Source organism: Coturnix japonica, chromosome 7 (assembly GCF_054131305.1).
Source record: "Coturnix japonica strain WE chromosome 7, WE-NBRP24, whole genome shotgun sequence".
Lineage (NCBI taxonomy): Eukaryota > Metazoa > Chordata > Aves > Galliformes > Phasianidae > Coturnix > Coturnix japonica.
In genome coordinates, this window is record NC_140669.1 from 15380746 (window position 1) to 15402324 (window position 21579).

Consider the following 21579-nt stretch of genomic DNA (forward strand, 5'->3'; position numbering starts at 1 on the left):
TTGTTTTCTGCTGCAATTTGTTATATGCTAAATCGATTTTTCTTGCTTCTTTTTCTTGCAAGTTCTCTCATTAAATTAAACAGTCTGAGAGGAATAGCCATTAAATGCTCATTCCTTATTAATTAAGTGGTTTAAAATCTAGGTCTTTGAATGCTTCCCTAATTAATTGTGTAAAGCTGGGTACACAGTTAACAGGGAATGAAAGAGTATTACCTTGGGGACATGCTTTACAACAAACTGGCAAGCTGTTTACCCAGCAGTGCAGGAACTGTAAGACATTTGCATTCTTACAGAGCCTGAAAATGTAGGGAAGGTTCTGAAAACACAGGGAAGGAGGGTCCTTCTGGGCTGTCCTGTGCTCATCCTGAAGTCCTACTCTTCCTCCTGCAGCCACTGGTCCCGGCCTTTGGTAAAGGTTGGTTACACTTTTGTGCAATTGAAACTATTTCTGGTATCTCTCTAGTTTAAGTTTCCCAATCTTGAAGCTTATATGAGTTTTGATTCATATAATGATGACATTATATTAAAAATGACATTGATTTTGAACATTTGGAATCACAGCATCATTAAGGTTGGAAGGAACCATTAAGATCATCTGGTCTGGATGTCTGAGTACTGAACTTCAAGAGGTTAAGCTTTCTGAGCATCTCACTAAGAGCTGCATTTCCTACTACTTCTTCATTCCTGCAGCTGTCCTCTTACCTTTCTCCAATCTTTTCAACAGCTCCATTAAAAGATGTGAAGGAAGTTCCTTTCAAGCAGATTGAGTGTTCCCTTTCTGTGGCAGTCACATTTCTCTGGGGACTTCCTGTGATGAGTCCTTTTATTGCCAGCATCTCTGACCATCCTATTTTGCACCTTCTAAGGATCATTAATATTTGACATCTTACTTTTTTAATTCTGTGTTATTCTGTCAATTGATTTACATAATTGGAGAGCTCCCAGTGTTACTGACTGCATCATAGTTTTTAATGTTACTATAAATTTTATTAATGATCTTCTAAATACAAACTGTACAGTAGCACTGCAGTAGGACAGATACTTACATTTAGATTTATGTTTTAAGATCTATTGGTTCTATAATTCTAATCCATTTAGTGTGAAATATGTTCTGTAGTCTCCTACTGCTCTGTACTGTTAGAGTACCTCTGTATCTCACTTGATTTGTTTCCAGACTTTTATTCCAACAGCTTGGCTAAGCTTGTATTGTATTGGCAAGACCTCATGAAGTTGGTTGCAGAAGACCACTTTCCATACAACCATATGTACTCCAAATTCATTATTGATTGTACCTCAGTGGGTATTGTTGGCATTGTGATGTTTGCTCCTTCCCAGAACTCCTGATGTTTTGGAGGCTGCCAGGACTCAGCATGTTGAAGCTTTGAAGAATTCAGCTTCTCTAAAAAAACCTTTTCTGTCAGAGAAAACAAATACAATAAATTTCCCTCCTGGCTGCAAGATACCATTTGGACTGCTCTTTTTCCTTCCTTTTCAATGCTTTAATATCCTGAGAGTATAAAAGACACTTCCATCAGGATTGCACCTGACATTTCCATCCACTGACTGAAAGTTTCTGTAACTAGAAATAAAACTACTTGAGATGAAATGTCAGAACAAGGCAATCTATCAGTTTATGAAATGGACTTTGTTATTTGGTCATCTGCTATAGCAGTGCCCATAGAAAGTGTTTCCAGACCAGCATATGATGATTACAGCAAATGGCAAATACACACTTGTGTTATCGGGTCTCTGTAGTGATTCTGTATTAAATTATGAAGTTGGCGCAAGGCCTGTTGCGCTGATAATCAAAATCCATGCTGCTTCCAGACTAACTTCTTACAATAGCTGCCTTCAAAGAGAGCAGAGAAACCATGGATAAAGATTAGTAGAACCACCAGGGTTATCTAATGCACTTCATTATAGCTACAGCTCTGTGTAATAAATCATTTTCATAAATATATGAATACAAGACAAGACCAAACTATGGAATTAACTCCTGTATGCAGTACCAGTGACCACAGAGCTTGTTTTAGCCAGAGTTTACTGCAGAATCTTACTCCTTCAGTCCAATTTTTTTTTGTCTTTGCCTCTGTTTACTTTTCCCAGCTGAGTTTTCAAGTCTTTTCTGCCCTGGATGCTTTGGAAAGGATGAGAGAGAAACAGTTTGTTGCCAGTGATGCTTGTATAATGCATTTCCAGATCCAGACCAGTCTCTCGGCAGCTCTTTGTCAAGGAATTAGGATGGGTGAGTCTCTCAAGTAGTGTACATAGGCATGGCTTCTCTGGGCAGTCACAAAGTGAAATGTTGTTTTTTGCCTCTTAAAGATGTGAGCCCCAGACAGAAGCAGTATGAGAACTGAACAGTAAATGGCCCTCATCAGTTTGGGTTTTAGCATCAGAATGTAGCTCAAACCAGTCTTGTTATGAGGTTTGCTATTTATTTTTCCTTTGGTATCTGTCTCTTGATGGGTAACACTGAATACTTACAATTTCTGAGGACCTTAATCTAATTAAATAATTATATTCATCTTGTTGCCTCTCATCCCCCTCAAAAAAAGCAGAGTAACAAGGAAAAGAAATCCAGTGTGAAGGTACTGTGATCCACTCCCTCCAGCATCCTGTTATGAATAATGCTTGAATAATTCATGAGTCTTTCATGTTGTCAGTGGATCAGCTGCCAGTAGCCCAGGGATTGTGAGCAAAGGGAGGAAAAAAACATCCAGCCACTTCTCTCTGTGTTCTTGCCCGGCAAATTCCACCTCCCTGCTGAGAGGTGCTTTGGCTGCCATCCAGGGTTGAAACTGTAATTTGCTATTGGTGGATCTGTAGCTCACACTGAAGGAAGAGATCTTGTTTTGCCCCCAAACTGACCTTTTGAGTCACCATCCCTGGATGTGTTTAAAAACCTTTTGGATGTGGTGCTCAGGGACATGATTTAGCGGAGGGTTATTAGAGTTAGGGTAGTGTGGTTAGGTCATGATCTTTAAGTTCTTTTCCAACCTGAGCGATTCTTTTGGGGATCTTACAAAGTAAAGAACTTATACAGTTTTGTGTGCACACCTCAGAGACTGAGGAAAGAAAAAAAATGCAAAACTCCTCTCTTATAATATAGAGAGCCAATATATCTTTTCCATGTGAAAACTGCCTTCAAAATGTAAATGGATTACCAAAGTTAATTTCTGAAATACAAATTAGTGCAGTTCCCCAAAGTGCTTTTCACCCAGCACCTCGAGGTTATGGTTTGGGGATTAGGAAACTAACAGCAGTTTCACACCTATGGTTAACCATCAGTTTGTACCTCTATGGCCTCGTGCTATCGATAGTGTTGAGACTCCTGCAAAAAGAACTTGTTGCTCCTGGTAGCTCTTTGGATGAGCACCTCACAAAGCTGGGTACAACATCTGATGGGCAATTCTGGATCAACTCTTCTCTTAATTTCTCAAACCCACTGACTGAAATTGAAGTTCAGGACTTGCCTTTCAGTTATGGACATAGGCTGTTCCAAAACTTGCGACAGAAGTCTGTAGCTCGGTTCCAACTGCTGGTAGAATAATTGGCTAAATGTAAATCTGTAGATAGCAAAGAGCTACGAAGTATAGAATATCCCTGGATTCCTAAACCACCCCCTGCAGTTGTTGTTCTCATATCAGCCCCATCAGAGTTGTGTGTAAATTGCTTTGGGATTCTTGGGGTGAGAGGCTTTAGATAAGTGTAAATTACTGTGTTGCCTGTAATTCTTTTCTTAAGTGGTAATTGCTGGGCAATGCTTTTTATTTGTATTGTTGGGGGTTATGATTCCAGCATAGAGATACATCAGCTTCAGAACTGGAGAAGCTGAATTGTTCAGTGACTTTGATTTATATTTTTCTATTCTACTCTTTGAATAGTAGGAGGGCAAGAAGGAGAGTGTGAATGCTTAGTGAACGTGCTCTTGCAGTGTAATTTATCTTTGAGACTGAAACAGCAGGTTTATAAGCCCAGTTAAGCCAGCTCTGATTTCTCTGCTCTTTTTCTTCCACCTGCCATAATAGCTTTTGACAAATCATGCTCTATAATAAAAACGTATTATCAGAATGGTATGGAAAATATACTGAAATCAATATAATGTATTTAGAGATTCTGTCTTTTATTGTGCATGCAGGATGGCTGTGTTGCATTTGTCTTAGAAGTTCTAAGTGAATGCAGTATACAGCACTTGCCTACAGGTATTGGAGCTATCAGTGGAGGCCTCCAGCATTACAGTAAGCGTAAATGTTACCAGTCCATCTAAGCAGAAGATAGGATGATGCAGTTGCTGGCATTGGCTATTGGGAAGTTGAACAATTTCTGGAGGATATATAACCACACATATGACTTGTCTTTGACAGGTTGCTGGTTTGCTTTGACAGATTCCTCCCAACCTTCTGAGTCCCACAGGTTTCAGTACCTCTCTGGGATTTACTAAAGTCCAAGGGAGAGAAGAAACCATGTGGCAATGAGTTGGGGGCCTTTATAGCATCCTCAGAGTCTTGTGAAAGCATCTTTAAAGTGGGGAGATGGGAATGTGTGTTTTGTAGGGGAATGAGATTTTCAGTTGGGTAGAGTTGGTTACTACATCTGATAGTAACCATTTCTTGTTGTTTCTTTTCCATGCAGAGTTTTAGAGAAAATGCTTAATTGATTGTAGATTATCTTTCATCTATAGAAAATCCATCACTTTCTGTGTTGCTGCCTTTACATTTGGAAGAAGGAAGGGGGAGCGCTGCTGTTTTTTAATAGCATTGAAGTATAGTATTGTGAATAATTACTGTTTCGGTAGTCTTCCTTTAAAGCTTTTCTTACATCTATAGCTGATAGCATGCCTCTAAAATTTTGCTTAGGCTTCTGTTAACACAGATAATTGAAGCAAAGGGTCCGTAGGAGCCAATTTGCTGCTTCTTGCTCTCTTTTTCTCTCTCTTTCTTTTTCTTTTTTTCTTCTCTTCTGTTTTTGTTTCATCTGGAAAGCATCACTCTTTCCTGCAGCCTCTGGGTTCTAATGCAATAAAACCTCTTTCTCCACTTCAGTCTCCATAGCTACAAACTATTAATTAAAACTTCAAACCCTTTAAATATGCAATCTTTCTTTTCATTCCAGATTTATTGCCAGCTGATAATAGGATGCTTCTTCCACATACAAACAGCTTGGGGTAAAATTTCTCAGTCCAACACAATGGCTCAGGGTGAATTTATGGGATCTTTCAGCTCAGGTGCAGAAGGGATCACGAGGGACATCTCCATGTTGAGGCAGCTAAAGGCTGGATCAGAACAAGTTGCGTTGTAATAAGCTTAGCAATGCCTTGACAGTTTTGCAGGGCTGTTTGTAAGGTATATTCATACTTCAAAGACTGAACTTGGTCTGAGGGTGGGAATTTATATCATGTATCAGAGGATAAGCTACAGTTGCCTCTTGATTGGCCCTTGTTGCATGTTGAAGATAAGGAAGAGGATCCTACTTAGACCAATTCCCTTAGTCTTGCTTGATGTTTCATTTTAGTAGGTCTCCCAGTCTGGAATCCCTTCTAAAGCCCCACTGGACTGTTAATTTTGGACCCATCTTCAGTGAACATGAACACCCCCAGAGAACTGACAATGGACAGAGCTGTCATGTTCATGCAGACTAAGTGTTCTGCATGAAGTTTAGTGTTTTCCACAGCAAGCAAGATATTAATGCTTAAAGAAGCATAAACTGGTACAGAAAGGCACTTAACACAACTTCTGGCATGTCTCCAGTGTTTTGTGACAGCTCCTGAGAGCTGTGCAATAAGCATGGGAACACTGCAGTGCTTGCAGGCAGGGAGATGGTGAGCTAAGTTCCTGCAAATCTACAGGTGTGCAGAACCATTACTCAGCCTGGAGTTCTCTGGTGGTAAGAATATTGAATCCTGTTAGCAGTGTGAGTAATAGTTATGCATAAAATCAGATCTACTTCTCAAATCCATCAGCTCACCTTTTTATAATGCAGTAGCTCCTGCAGATACAAGGCTAAATGAATGAGAAAACTCTTTACTAAAACAGTAAGTTGAAACCTGCTCCTTCTGGGGTCTGCTACAGACTTCATGTGAGATCAAAGAAGATTGATTCTTGGCTGAATTTCATTCCATACGAGTCAGTGATACAGAGATTTGATGAGCCTGTTTTCAGGGCAGCCCATGTTTGCAGGCAAAATTTAGTTGGAATAACTTGTTACCATTGTAACAGGGAGGGCTTTTTAATGTTTTGGCTGTAATTTTACACTATGCACCTGAACTGATACAGAAAACTAATTAATAGAATTCTTGCAGGTACAGAGCATCTGAAGTCTATCTTTTGTTTCTAAGAAGAGGCAAAAATATCTAACTGAATTCCCTTAAAGCAAATGTAGTGCATAAGAGCAGGAAGCAAATGTAACAGATCTGCCCATATGCTTCTATGGATGTTGGCTTGTACTAACAAAGAACATTTACTGGGGCATTCTGGTTCCTTCATCAGATCCATGCATTGACTCCTTTGCAGTATGTAGGAGAGGTATTTACTCACAGCTTTAATATTCTCCAGCATAATCCAGTAATCAGTTATTTAACTGCACCCCAATGGTGCTGAAATGATGGCAGCTGGCATCTCATGGAAGCCCACCCTACTGATCCAAGGTGTTTCTGAGATAGCTTGCACTGAGGAATGGTGTGTTGATTGAGTTGTTACAACTCCTTATCCCCATAGTGGGTTCATGCCACCATTAGATCACACCTGGTAGGAGCAGGAGGTTAATCAGCAGCACCTGTCCTCTCTAGGAGGAGGTAATTTAAAATGTGTAGAAGTTTGTTTAAAAGCAATGCCAGCAAATTCCTGATCTCATCTCTGTCTCTGGTTTGGGTTGGAAGGGACCTTTAAGATCATCTAGTTCCAACCCCCTGCTACTCCCTCTAGACCATACCCATTAAAGCTTCACTCCTGTCTGTGTATGAAAGAGGGGGCTGGGGGGTGAGAAAGCACTGCTCAGCCCGTTATGCTTGCTAAATGTGTTTTTTATTGCTCAAAATCCAATAAATCCAATAAGGTGAAGGAGGTTAATGCAAACAGGGCATGCAGGCGGGCAGCCAGCCCCAGTGCAGTGCCTGGAGGTGGCCGTGTCTACCACGTGGAGACCCTCCCAGCACTCCTTCCCTCCGTGGTTGGTTTTCACTGGAGATGACTTTGAGTCTAAATCTAGGCATGCAAAATGAAGCTTTACTTTGCAGAATTTGATGATTTTAAGGAGTTTTCCTTCTGAGTAAATCCAATCTTCTGACAATGAGCCCCACCTGAAGTCAGGTGAGGGTTATAGGTGTAGCTCAGGGGCCCCACAGCTGTTTGGGGATTTTGTAGCCCTGGTAGCAACAAGCTCCCAGCTTGCCCACTTGTTTGTCCTTGCAGGTACAGAATTCCAGGTGTGATGGCCGCAAACCACAGCTCTGGGCTGGTGCTTTGCTGGGACAAATGCTTATGCAGGACCTCACTGAGCTGCCCAAAGCACAACTTGAAACGTTGAGCAAATCCTTTATGTTGTTTTTGCTTAAACCTCCCTGCAGGGTGCTGTGTGCCATACCACGCTCTTCTGGCTGTGGTTCCAGCTCGGGGCTGCACCTGTGGAGGAGCATTAGGTGATTGTCGGCGAAAGCTTTCAATCCGTACCCCAACCAGCCGCACCGAAAGTTAGTCGGGCAGAAGCACGGCCGGAGCTGCAATGATTGGTGGTGGGGGGGGGGAACAGGGAGCCGTTGCAGTGCCTCCCAGAGCCCGGAGGCTGCCGGAATCCCATGTGCTCCGGCGATGGCAGTCACGCCGTTGCTCGCGCCTCTGCGCGCTGACGCTCGCGTGCCGCTGCCGGGAGCCGCTGTCAGCCCGAGGGGAGCGGAGGCACCGGAGGGAGCGCTGCGAGAGAACTTCTGGCCGCGAGCCGAGTCCGGGCAGCAGAGCGGCGGGCTGAGCTTTGCCAGGGGCTGCACGCTCCGCCCGCGGCGCTCCCAACCCGGCTCAGCCCGGCACAGCACCGGGGAGCGGAGCGGCTGCCCGGCACCATGAACCAGACGGCGACGGTATCCCACCACCAGGTGCAGTGCCACTCCTCCAGGGCCGCCAAGGTAAGGGAGGGGGGCTCCGGACGGGGAGAAAGTTCTCCCGGGGCTGCGGTTGCTCCATCTCTGTCTCCGGTCCGCGCCAGAAGTTTGCCCGGAGGAGCTGAGGGCTGCAGCCAGCCCAGCAGCGGTGCTCGGGGTAAAGGCTGTAGTTTAAGGATCCCGATGGGGTTGGTGCAGCTGTGCGTGGACAGAACGGTCCGAGAGGTCGCCGGGTCGGCGGGCAGGATGGCCGCATCTCTCTGCCTTCCGCCCCGTGCCCGGCACCCCTGCCTTGCATCGATGGGAAGGTGCTTCTGAGCCGCCGTGCCGCTCTCTGTAAAGTGAAACGAAACCCCTAAACAGATTTGTATTCATTGAAAACCGTCGCTGTAGAGATAAGTGCTTTGTTACTTTATTTTTTATTTTTGGGATATAGCGTGATAACACGGCGACCCTGCATTTGATGGTTGATTCCTAGCTGTAAAAATGAAACATAGGGAAACCTCACACTTTTAATTTTGTTTCCATAAAGCGATTTGAAAGGCTGAGAAGTTCCCCCAAAGCTCTGCAGGGGCTGCGTGGAATCAGGCTGCTGGTCCTGCGTTGTTGGAGCAAGCAGGCAGTATCCAGTTGGGAGCAGAAATTGCGAGGCAAGAAGGGATTAGATGGTGTAAAGATGCTTTTGGCACCATTGTTTCCTCATAGCCTGGTTGGCAGTTCATGGTATATGATTGGTAACGAGGAATGCTATAGGTTTGTGGAGGGAGTGGGATTGACCTGTGGCCACTTGATAATGCTTAATCGTATCTGTTATACCATAAGCAGCCAGCTATTTCGTGTTGAAATGTGCAAGGTCACTAGAAGTGATGAATTGCTGTTGCCCTAACCTGCTTCAATGGCACAGTGTATTTAATGTTAAATTGCTTCATCCTCTGTGGATCTGTCCCTGGAAGTACTGGGACCCGTGTGAAGTGGCCATGCTCAGGACAGCGTTCCTCTCCTGTGTTTGCTGCAGCCAATGCTAATTTTTCACTGTTTATTAAATTCACTTGACAGAACTTCTAAGGCAAAGCAACAACAAACAGCAACAGCGAATATCAATATACCATTAACAAAAAGCACAGCAACAAAAAACCCAACTCAGACAAGTCAATAGTCTTCAAAAAGGGAGAACATGAATCAGAGCGTCTGAGACACGAGTCCATTTTACAGCCAGCACAGTAATACCGATGCCATTAGAAAACCATCTCATTTTTCTGCTCTTGATTCAATGTGTCAGGTGTAAAATGCGCTTGATAAATAGTTTCAAGTGCTTTCATGCTAAGCAGGTGGCTGCTGCCAGAGAAAGTCTGTTTGACGGGTAGGAGCTACCCTATGGTAATGAGAGCATCACATTGGAAATTATTTCTACACTGTGTTATTAGTGATAACTAACCAGACAGACAGAAATTGTGTCGAAAATGTGGGATAAAATGCAAAATCTCCTAAAGCTGCTTCTTTCCTCTAAGCCTTTTTGCAGCTTTTTGGAAAGGACTGCATCTCTTACCCCCTGGCTGGCTCTACTGTGAGTAATGATCCTTTACTCTGAGAGCTGTAACAAAAACTTCTAGGGTCTGGACGGAAACACCAAACACCCGCCTCACTGCTGTATGGCTGCAGCCCTGAGCCCAGCAATGAACCTGGCTTTATTCTGTATGTTATCAGTTCCCCATGTCAATGCTGTGAGAAGTTCAGGTCTTCCAGGAGCATCGCGCTGCTGCTGAGCACGCTGGTACTGTGCAAGTGGCCAAATGATTGATTGATTGATTTTTGCCACAGAGAATATGTCTGTTGAAGAACGGTTTGCCTTGTTGGAGGGGAAAAAGGAAAAAACCAAAAATAGGAAAGAATTCTTAGCATTAGAACGTCTTTCAGATCAAATATTTGCACAGAAATTATGGGTATGGCAGAAAAGCAATACTTGTGCCTTGCTTTTAACACAATCAGGACTATGATTTGCACTTAACAGCAACAACAAATAAGAGTTAAGCAAATAGTTCTGTGGTTTTCCACATTCTCTAATAGTAAAACATTCCCTACCAGCTCGTGGCTCTCTGCCTTTATCCACCTCAAATCGATCTGGCTGTGAGCTGGATCATGGCAGGAGTTACTAATTGGCATCTCAGAAGCACGTAATTACTACATAATATAATATGTATGTTATACCCTTGTACTCTCCCTTCTTCGCCTTCCTTTCAGTTTTATTTATTTATTAGCTTTTAGATTGTAAACTATAAAAGGCAAATGCAGATCTGCCCTTAGCAAAAATTCTGCAGCAGCATTCAGCAGCATCTGGGGGATGTAATCAGGAAATTTACATGTTGGGTATGTTGTGGTCATTTTTTAACGCTCAGTAATGGATAAATAGTGCTGTATTGGCAGTTTCCCTGTTGATAGTGCTTATTTAAAAGAGGGTAACATCTCAGTAATGCTTTTCATGTTGAGTCATCGGGGATCTTCGTCTCTGTGTGACCACAGGGTGTGTGTGAAATAAGCTTTGTGCATGTGTGGGAATGGTTGAGGTCAATCAGCTTTTTGGGAAATAAATCCCCCAAAATGAGAACAGTTTGAAATCTGTTACATCAAAACCGAGTCACTACCAGGTAATCTCAGCAAACTAACAATTATACGTTATCCAGGATAATGTATAGCAGAGGGCACAAGGGATTATTAGGATAGGAGTTGATGGCAGCTTAATAATATATAAGAATAAGAAAGCAATACTTTAAAAACTAATGGACAAGAACCTTGCTGTGCCAGGCGGTACCAGCTTGTGCCCAGCTGCTGGGAGTGTCTGTCTCAGTATCCAGCCTCAGAAGTAGATATTTCTGGTTTTGTGTTAGGTGGGTGCCCTTATGTTTGTGTTGTTCCCCAGGCTCTCTGGAAGTATGTAGCAAGCAGTTAGGGGACACTGACAGTGGAACTTAGTAGAGGTGCTCCAGGCACCTTTATGAGCCCTGTTCCCTGAAAATATCTTGGGCTCCTCTGCATCCGTATCATCCAGTGAACTGGTTTTGATTGAATTTGGCTTGAGAGGAGGTGCTGGGGTGTTTTATTTGTATTTTGCCAGCTGCAGACCCTCTGACAGGTTCTGTTTGTTGGCTGTTCCTTGCGTGTACCAATGGTTAATAGACTTTTCAAAACATTTTACTTAGAATTTCTTTCTCCTTTTGTAAAAACTTAAGTTTTTTAAGCAATTAGAGAAAAGCTGTTTGGTACACGCATATATTGTAGTATTTATATATACTGATTCTATGCAGTAGATTTTGAGTGTACTATATAGTCACGCACACACATGCCAAGGTATTCTAATACATATGCAATTCATAGCTTCTAATTTAATGACAATGCTGGGAATTTAGTGAAGGCACTCACTGTAAAAGTAATATACACAGAAGCACATGAATGCTACCAAAAACTGCATTTAATAATGGGTTAGCACTTTCATGGGTTGCAATCATATAATAATTTTCCTACCATAAATCATTACCTCAGAAATATGGCATTAAGTTTGATTCTCTCAGGAGCCCCTTAAGGTTATGGTGTCCTTTCAGGAAAGCGCCGTCTATCAATCACAGCCCCAAATCACAGGGAACTTCAGCTTTCTCATTCTTTAGTCCAAAACTGTTCTACTATGAGCATGTAAAGATAATTCTGCTCCTACCTTGTTCAGTATTTTGTTCTTAAATTGAGTACGATAAGATCTGCGTGTCATCTTCCAACTAAACATGTTTGTAGTAACAGAAACTGTAACAATAATAAGTCTGTTGGGAAAGTGACGTCCATAGTCATACAGCTTTTCCCACACACTAAAGTTATCTTGGTATTTTTGGCTCAAATGTAGCTACCTGTACAGTAGTGGTTTAGCACTGTGAGGGGCAATGGTGGTACATAGGCATTAAATTGTTATTATCTTCAAAATAATAAATTGGTTTAAAATTCTTCTGTAATGTTTTAGTTGATGCAGCTTATAAAAACGACTATTCCAGTAATAACAGTGAGCCTGTTTCTTGTGAAAGCTGAGTTGCCTTTGTGAGTAAATGATGTCAGATATAGTAATTCAGTGACATTTCTGCTCACGTATTTCTACGTGTTTTTATGTTAATGCAATTGCAGAGAAATGAAAATGAAAGATGTTTGGTTAACAGGAACACGCATGCCCGTGTGATTTACAGCAGCAGACCTGGAGGTGCCTAATGGCTTGCTAAGCATGGACAAATGGATGCTATTATATTAAAGGACAGCGTTTAGGCTACTTTATTTTCCTGCAGCTTGAGAATTTGATTTCAAGTGCTTTGTGATTCCACAACCAAAGCCTGTTAAGCTGAAGAGAAAGTGGTCTCAAAAACTGTCAGATGTCACTTCTCAGGGCTGAATCCCTCCTGATGGGGAGAAATGACAGCAAGTGACTTTGACCACTCAGTGTGCCCTGCACACTCAAGGCACAAAGAAGCTTTGTTTAAATGCTGTTGGTTTGTTAGCCTTATTTATGCACTAAGATCTGTGATTTCAGCAGTATAAGGCAAACATCTATCCCTCAGCTTAGTTTTCCCTGGGTATTAGAAGTGAACAGCAGGTTTATATTCTGAAATAAACTTTCTTCTTTTGTGAAATCAATTGCTTAGGCAGGAGAATCCCCTACTTCCCAATTAAACTGTATATCTGAAAGAAATCACTTATTTTCTTCCCTTAATTGCCCTGAGCACTTACTCAGCTTGAAGGCCACATCTGTCTGTCAGTGCAGGATTAATTCCAGAAACATTTCATATTTGCTGTGGAGGTGCCCTGCCGAAGTGAGCACTGCTTTAAAAAATACTTTTACAGATCCTTGTGTGTGAAAGTGAGAGCCAAGTCCTACCTCTGTTTTTCCTGACTTTCCTTTATCCGTATTTATATACTTATGTGGTTAAAGGATGGGGTTTGGGCAGGGGAATAGCAGAGGAGGGATATGCTGAATTCCACCCAGCGTGTGCTGCTGAGCAGCAGGACAAGCTGTGTATCAAATCTCTGTCCTAACCTTGCTCCTCCACAAGGGTGGAAGGAAATGGCTGTGCATCATCCCCTTCTGGGACGTATTGGTTTCTGCTGCTTGCAAGGATCCTTTTTCCCCTCTCCTGCTAATCTGAACCCATAAAAGCATCTTAGTAGCACTACAGCAATTGATTAAAAGTTTTCCTGCTGCAATTTATGCATCTGTCAATAATCACTTAGTTGACCTTTTTTGGTGTAGGACTCTGTGTCTAATGGGTGAAGCTGAAAACTGGGGCTTGGGGCAGACTCATGAGCTCTGTTACCTCTGATTGTAACAGCCAGGGAGAGATTAAGCTCCTATTCATTTGAGTTTTCCCGTGTAATTAAGGCAAAGTGCCATTAAACTGTTTCCCTTCTGGAGGTGGAAGGAACCTTTCTGCAAATAACTGTAAGTTGTTTGCATAAGAGAGGTGCAGGGGTGAAGCTGGATGGGGCTCTGAGCACCTGATTGAGCTGCAGGTGTCCCTGCTCATCGCAGGGGAGTTGGAACAGATGGCCTTTAAGTGTCCCAACTCCATCAATTCCAAGTGAATGATCGTGGCCTGAGATAGGTCAGGCTGGAGGGGACAGTCTGTGGCTTTGTCCCTGTGTCGCTCTGTGGAGCTATGGGTGGAGGGGAAGGAGGAAAAATAGAAAGGATAATAAGCGTTACAAAAGTACTGAGTTGTAACAAGAAGAGGAGCAAAAATGAATGGAGGCACTCCAGTGACTATGGAGGTGTGCTTGCTGACTTCGACCTGAGCAGGTGTTAGACTCAGTTTGCTCTTTGCTTTCAACTTGTAGGTGCCAGGACTGTGTCTGCACAGGAAATATTTCTCACTAATATTTCAGGTAAAGTTATCTGACTTCTGGAGCCCAATGTAACCAAGTATTTGTTGGTTAAAGCCCAAACAGATGCTACCAATGACTCTATTTCTCTGTCCTAACTTTTGAGATGTTAATTCTTCATGCTTATCTTCAGCAAGATCTCAGTTTATGTCCACAATAACTTTTTTTTTTTTTTTTTTTTTTTTTTTTTTGGTACAGGTTTAGTCTGGAGTTTGCAAAATCTCACCTTTGAAATTCAACAGCTGTAATGTGTTTTCTGGGAATGTTAATGCCTCTGAAAATATGCAAATATTTGCAGAGGGCAAACAAAAGCTCAGTGAGAACAAATCCATAAAATAATTAAGGAAATACTGATGTTTTTCTGTTTTTGTAGTATTTGATCCTCTCTAAATGTTTCCCAACTTCTGCATCTGAAATGAGGTCACATTTACTGAAGAAGTCCATCAAGCAGCTAATGCCTTTTTCAGATATAAACACTTAGGCGATATTTTATAATTCAAAAAACCTTGCCAGTGTGCTGTAATAACACTAAGCACTGTTCAAGACTCTTAAGAAATGAGGAAAATCATTTTTAGACAGTTGCTTCATTTAGGCTCTGGTTATCAGTACGCTGCTGTGATTTTCAACACCCAGAGGCTGGTGGTCATACCAGCGAAGGTATGCATCTCATTAATTATAACCAAGGTGTATTGGTTTCTCTATTTCTGGAATGATCTTGGAACTTCTGGTCAAGAATTTGGCCCAGAGGTGCCAAATTGGGGCACAAAACAGTAGGGCCCTGCTGTGTGCTGTTTGATGTCTTTGGAAACACACCTGACCGTGTGTACCTGAAGCATCTCAAATTGTTGTACGAGACTGGAGTTATGTGAAGTAAATATGTCTGCAGTTGCAGGCAAAGAGTTCAGAAAGAGTGTTCTGTGTCAGATCGTTTGCTGAAGTAACTCTGCTGACGATGTAAGAGAGCTAGGCCAGTCAAGAATTTGGGTCACCCTACCTAAGAAGATTCCTGTAATTAAACCTGCTTTTATAGAGCAGATCGGCCTTTGTATTTGTAATATTTGATAAGGCTTTGAAGTTTCAAGTAATCTATCCCCTTTTCCCCTGAAACGCATATATTTTTTTGATCTCCAAAGCTATAATGATTGAAAATGATTTAGCATCAGGTTCTGATACAGAAAGAGTCCCCTCTGCAGGATTTTCAAAAGCAGACTTCTGGGGTTGAGAAAGATTGATAAAAAATGTATTTTTTTTCTGCATGTATGTCACCCTTTAAGTACTTGGAGTTCAAAATAAGCTGGTATGGGTTATGTGCCATAGAAACAGAAATGAGTTTGAGTGAGAAAATCATTGGAGTCTCAAGATTTTTATGTTTCTTTTTTAAACTGTAATCAAAGAAAGTGCTGCATGCTCCCATTTGATGAATGCTTGCACATACAGCAGAAAAAAATTGCATTGCAAGTGTCTGGAAAATTTCCCACAACTGATACAGAGATTTTTGGACAGGATTTCATTTTTAAGCTGCAGTATTTTGAAAAACACTGATGATTTTCAAATATTGCTCTTGCTCTGCTCAGTTATTTTTTGGGGAGTGGTGCAATGTGCTCATTGTTTTCTGTTATTTCTTCTATCTTGTTTCTTTGGATAAAATGGGCAGTATCTGTCTTTAACCTGGCAGATCAGTTCTCAATAATACCAAGATTGAGAGCAATGGAGTGAAATTAGTAGCATTACAATTGAACACACATTTCAGTTTCTAGTATCTCCTTCTAATGACTGCCTGTGTGACCACATTTGCACAACTTGCATTTATGTTTTAACTTAATATGTAGAATATATGTAGATATGTAGAATAGCTATTAGTATAGCTTGTAGTATGTGATAATGTGAGAGTTCTCTAGAGTAGTGCTGTGAATGTTTGACAGTCTCATAACATCAAAGCTTAAATTATTGAATAGCTACAATTCTGTTGCAAGAAGAGCAATGTAGATTAATAGATGTAAAAGAAATATTCCAAATGAAGTAGCTGAGTAAATATTTCCTTTAAGGGGTTGATATAGTATCTAAATTACTGTAGACGATAAAATATCTTAGGGGAAATATCTCAGAAAAGTTTCATATTGGAACATTGAAAGATACACGCAAATTGTAAATAAAGGGATGGGAAAGGCTGGCTGTTACTTAGATGTAGTGTGTAGATTTGATTGGCTACCTGTCTAATGAAGTTACTGCTGAACTCTAATGAATATCCCCTCTGACATGGAGAGATGTGCTGCATATGGTGGCCGTTACAGGATGGATACAAGCTACTTCTGCCATCAAAGACTTCTAACAGAAATGTTTCTGATGATGTTGGCTAACAGTGAAATGTTGAGGTGTTGTATGTCATCAATCAATTAAAAGCACTCTTAATGCATTATAGAATGAGAAATAGTGTCCCTAGTTGTTTGTTTTATGAGTGAGGCCAGTCCTGCAAGCTATTGAGTCAATGGATACTACAAACATGGCTTTCTTTTTTCTTCATCATCTCCAATACTTGAGTTTCCAAGAAAATATCTGGGCTGGGGCTGACTGTCCTGACCCTAAGCGTGTCAAATGTATGTTCTTAAGCCAAAAGATGGTTGTGAAAGTATCAAAGTTCTTGTCTGCCAGCTAGCGGTTAAATGGCATTCTAAATGACTGGAAGCCTTCAAAATGTGACTAATGTAGAGCCTTGTCATAAAATGAAGTCTTATTTACTTCACAAAGTAATGTGACAAATTACTAGCAAAGGCAGCAGGGCTGTCGATAAGGTTTAATCCCAGGTAAACGGAGGCAGCCTGGAGGAGCTGGAACAGTCTATGTGTCTTCTGGGATCATGCCTTACTTTGTGCTAACTTTTCTCTATTGTACTTTTCATCCTACTTCCAGCTGAGAACTCTCATGTAAATCAAAAGGTAGTGGTAATGAGCTGAGCTGATGAAACTTTCAGAAGTAAAGGGTAGCAAAAAAGAGAAAACAGTGTAATTAATATCAGTAAGGGGCCTTACTTGAAAATATTAAATTTTAGTTTCTTGGTGTTTTCTCAGTATGATGTTTGAAAATATGCTGCAGATTTTCAAGAAAATGAAGATAGAAGTACTAAAATCACACTATTAACTCTTCTAAATTAATTACTTTCTAACATAACTAATTCACTTTTTGTGAGTTACGGAGAATACTCATGGCTATGAAAGCAGGATAATAGACAGGCTTTATTTTGTTAATATCAGACCTAATTCCAAAGTCATTATTTAATCAAATTTCATTCTTTTTCAGAAGTATTCTTGCATGTTGTTTGCTGACTCAGGAATTTTCCTTAGGTGACAATTAACATTTCCAAAGAACACCTAAAGAAACAGTCAAGTTTTTGCCGTGTGCCAGCAGTTAGGAGGAATTAATTTTCTTTCACAGTGGGCATCAAGGCATAGAAATTAATGTCTTGCTGAAGGCTATTGAGGAGCTAGTGCTAAAGATGACAAGACTTGGAGGATTTCTATTTCATTTCAATGCAATTGAAATAGAACAGCTGAGATAGAATATTTAGGAGGTAAGTTACTGACAACAAATATAAAAATTTATACCCTAAGGAAAAATGATATCAGAAAACAGAAACTTGGCAAAATGAAGATAGTCCCATGTCAGCCCTTCTTTCCCCACTGAATGACAGCTGCCTGGTCAGCAGAGATTCATCAGCTGTCTCATCTGGGTGGACAGCATTTTATTCCTTAGCAGAATTGCTCATTTGTACTAATTATCTGATTTGTGTGTAAATCATCATCCTTATGCTGCATGTCTGACTTAACAGGCTCTTTGCACATGGTAAGGGAAGAAGCATCATGCATCTTTATGTGATCAGTCTCGAATCCTCATCTTGTTCATTTTTAAGGCCAGTGTCAAAAGTCTCATTGATTTTTGTTGTTGTTTTTAAGAGGACAGAGTTAATGAACAGGTGAGTTCTGCTTTCCCATATTAAAATACATTTATGCTGTTTTAGTGAGGGGACTGTCTCTAAGATAAATCATACCTGAACTAGAGAGTCCAGTGGTGGCAAAAACAGACCACAGTCCTCCTCAAATCCTGAATGGCATCCAAAGCTTCACCTAGAATTGAATATGTTGCCAAATTTTCAGGTGAGCTGTGGGTCAGATTTAAGCTCTCAGGCAAGGTGTAGAATAGTGCTACTCATGCATTTTCCCCCAGCTCCCATTACCCAAATTACCACCAGCTGATTCCCTTTTCATCTGATGCAGCATCTGCAGGGAAGAGTTGCTTTTAGCTGGGTTTCCTCCAGCTGTGTGTCTTGGCTTGTGCATGGGAGAAGTGGAAACAATTGTCTTTTAGGAATACGTACTTTTCATTACTGCTTATAAGCATTATGCTTTAAAATTACCACTTCTCCTCTGGGTTCCTATGTAAATTTATTCTTGGTCTTCATCAGTAGTGGTTTTAGCAATCCAAATGATTTTGTGAATCAGATTATTTCACATGATGTCCTCAGATAACTTTAGTGGATTTTTCAAAAACAGTATCCTAGTGAATAATGTTTAGTGTTTTTTGAGCAAAATATTATTATTATTATTAGTGTGGTGAAGGATTACATAATATCTGTAACACATGCTATAGTAGCATGCTGATAAAATACAGATGTTTAAGCTTGTTGATGTAACACAAAACAATGGGTGAATGTGGCTTTGTGTGTTGACAAACAACTCCCACTGTTTTCCTCTTCCTTAATCGCCTTTAACCGGGTGGCTCTTGGATATAGTTTGCCAATGATTGGCTCAGTGCTAGTGTCCTCTGGGTGAGGTCTGCTCTGGAGGTTGCCCAGGGCTGGAGGTTCGGTCTTCTGCAACTAAACCATGTTGCAAAAAGTGATGTTCATGTGGACAGGGAGCTATAGAGCTAACAGCTCTCCGGGGGACTCCTGGCTTCTGAGGAGGAAAAAGCTGTCATGGAGGTTGGGGTGGCAATGGGGCAGGGCTGGAGGTGCAGCCATAAACTGTGGGAAGGAACCACTGGACTCAAATGCCATGTAATGTATTGTTAAACTGGAAGCTTGCAAAAGCCTTTCCAGAACAGATGTTTATGTTAAACTTCTCCATATGTCTGAGAAATGAGAAGTTGCTATTGTGACAAACTGTTCTGAAAAACAGAAAATAAATTCATTAGGGGGAAAAAAATGGAGATTTCCCCCTTTCTTTGTATTAATATTTCAGTTTAAATATTTATAAATAGAAGCTTCTAAGTTGTACTTTGAAGCCAGATTGTTTCATAGATATGTGTTACAACAACCTAACATTATAACATCCTAAATCCTTTAAATAGGTCTGACAGTTAGTAAGCAAAATGAAGTTTCCACATCAGATCTGTTGTTGACACACAGCAAGCATTTCCTTGATAATTTGGGTTGTTTAAACATTCTACAATGCAAATCATAAAACCAGTCTCACAGAAGGCTAAATTGGCTTGAGAAACAGAGGTCATATCAAAGCTGGTGTAAGTTACTGTTTCAGGCTTTTTGTTGTTGCTGAATAAAACTTCTTCAGAATTAAAAAGTCCTTCAGCTCAAGAGTTCATACAGTAGAAACTGCTTTGAGAATATTTGCTGTTGTGGCAATAACAGATGCTTTTCCTTCCTTTTCCATCCTTCCTTTCCTTCCTTTCCGGGTTGTTGGCTGGGGTATGAAGCAGCCATGGATATCGCAAGTAAAGAGTCAAGAGGGTCTGTCTGTGGTACAACTTCCTTCTCTGATAGGACACAGGCCAAAAAATATATTAAAAAATAAAATAAAAAATGATCCAAGCTTTTACACTGTATGTGTGGATGCACTATTCCATTGGGTTCTACTCTTCATGTTGCTCCAGAGAACAGTATTGAAAGAAATGCTGGGCTAGCTCATCTGAGGGGCCATAAAGTGCAAAGAGTAAGCACTATCTCCCATGGAGATTTATTTAGATTTAAAGATATTTAAAGGGGTGAGGAGAGTTAAACAGGTTTTTTATGAAAAATAGTTTCAGAGTTCTTGTATGTTTGTATTGAATCTGTCTTTTAGAACTTGAGTTTTTTACTTTTGCTTAAAATGGCAATGGGTCTTTAAGTAGAAGTAGCTAATATAGATTTATGTATGTGAAAATGCAATGAGAGAGAATTTGTCTGGAATTTAAAATGTTTCACATGACCCAGCTGAAATGTTCAATATTGCCTCCTTTGATATGATTGTCAAGCTGATGCAAACCCAGGGAAGAACGACTAGCATTTGCTTCAGTAGCAATCCCACGTGTGCTTCTCACTGCTAAGATTCAGAGTAGTGTGACTCCAAAAACTCATGCTTCTCTGTTGACCTAAGGGCGGTGTAATATGGGATGTAGATTTGGATATGTAAAGAAAATCACAGGGGATAAAAACAGCATTTGTTTTGAGCGTGGATTATTCTAATAACAGTTCAAAGTAAGAGTTGTCTTGTATACTTTACATTTTTGAAGACTCAGATTAAAAGGTTGTAAATATTTCATTTTTTGCTCTAAAATGAACAAGGAATCTCAAAGCTGGTTGTGTAACTCAGACGTGACAGCCTGTTCTCTCAGCTGAAAACCGTGGGGCATGAGGAGGCATCTTAAAATCACAGAATCATAGAATGGCCTGGGTTGAAACGCTCACCTAGTTTCAACCCCTTTGCCATGTGCAGGGTTGCCAACCACCAGCCTGGCCTTGAATGCCTCTTAAAAGTAAACAAATAAATACTCATTCTCTGGCCATCCCCCTCATCTACTAGTTTGTTGGGTTAAAGTGGCAGCAGCAGGCTCACAAGGCTTTTCAGAAGTGGACCTGAAGAGTGTTGCTGTCAGAAACCACTCTAAAACTTTAACATTGTCAGGTATCCTATTAAAGATTATTTTACTAAAAATGGTGATAAAGCACCCAGTGTGCCACCTGAACAAACGAAGTGTTAAAAGTCTGGCATGGTCTAGGATGGTCAGAGACCATTTCAGACCTCTTGCCACTACCGTTAGGGCACTGCTAACAAATACAGTCACTTCATGGGAACCTCTGAGGATTTTTCTTGGAGTTAAAAATGATGTTTTCTTTAGATTCACTCCCATGACAGCCCTGAGGATATTTTTAGTTAGTTTTTCATTGGAAACTGGAGACTTTAAAAGCTAGAAGCAATATTTTTTATCAATTTGATGAAAATAGTGTAATTTTTTCTGCTTGTAATGAGGATTTAACATCAGTACTAGATTAATAGAATCTCTTTTGCCCCTTCATCTGGTTTCTTAAGAAACTGCATGAGCAGTTTACGACAGGAACAGGTGCTGATGTTCCTTCCAACTGTATCTGCTTCAGCCTATCCAGCCCCTTGTGCAGTCCTGCCCTGTCTCTGTTGAGTGTACAGGAAGTGAATTAGTTTTTTTGAGAAATAAATGATGCTCAAAAGAAATGAGCAACTGTGCACTGAGTATTCTCTTCTGTAATGGGAAAAGTCATGATGGAGAAAAAAGAATTGCTTACCACTGCCTAGCTCTGTATTAGTATGTGCAGTACAATTCAGATAGTTGGAATATTTCATCAG

At 40.8% G+C, this 21579-nt stretch overlaps 1 protein-coding gene across 1 annotated transcript in view; it reads left to right on the forward strand.

The window, feature by feature from the left end:
- Positions 1 to 7612: 7612 nt before the first annotated feature.
- The window catches only part of DPP10 (dipeptidyl peptidase like 10), a 290932-nt gene continuing 276965 nt past the window's right edge, over positions 7613 to 21579 (forward strand). Inside the window, exon 1 of the mRNA XM_032445899.2 lies at positions 7613 to 8116. Within this exon, the coding sequence (XP_032301790.1) occupies positions 8054 to 8116 (63 nt within the window). The 5' untranslated portion in view covers positions 7613 to 8053. The remainder of the gene's footprint in view (positions 8117 to 21579) is intronic.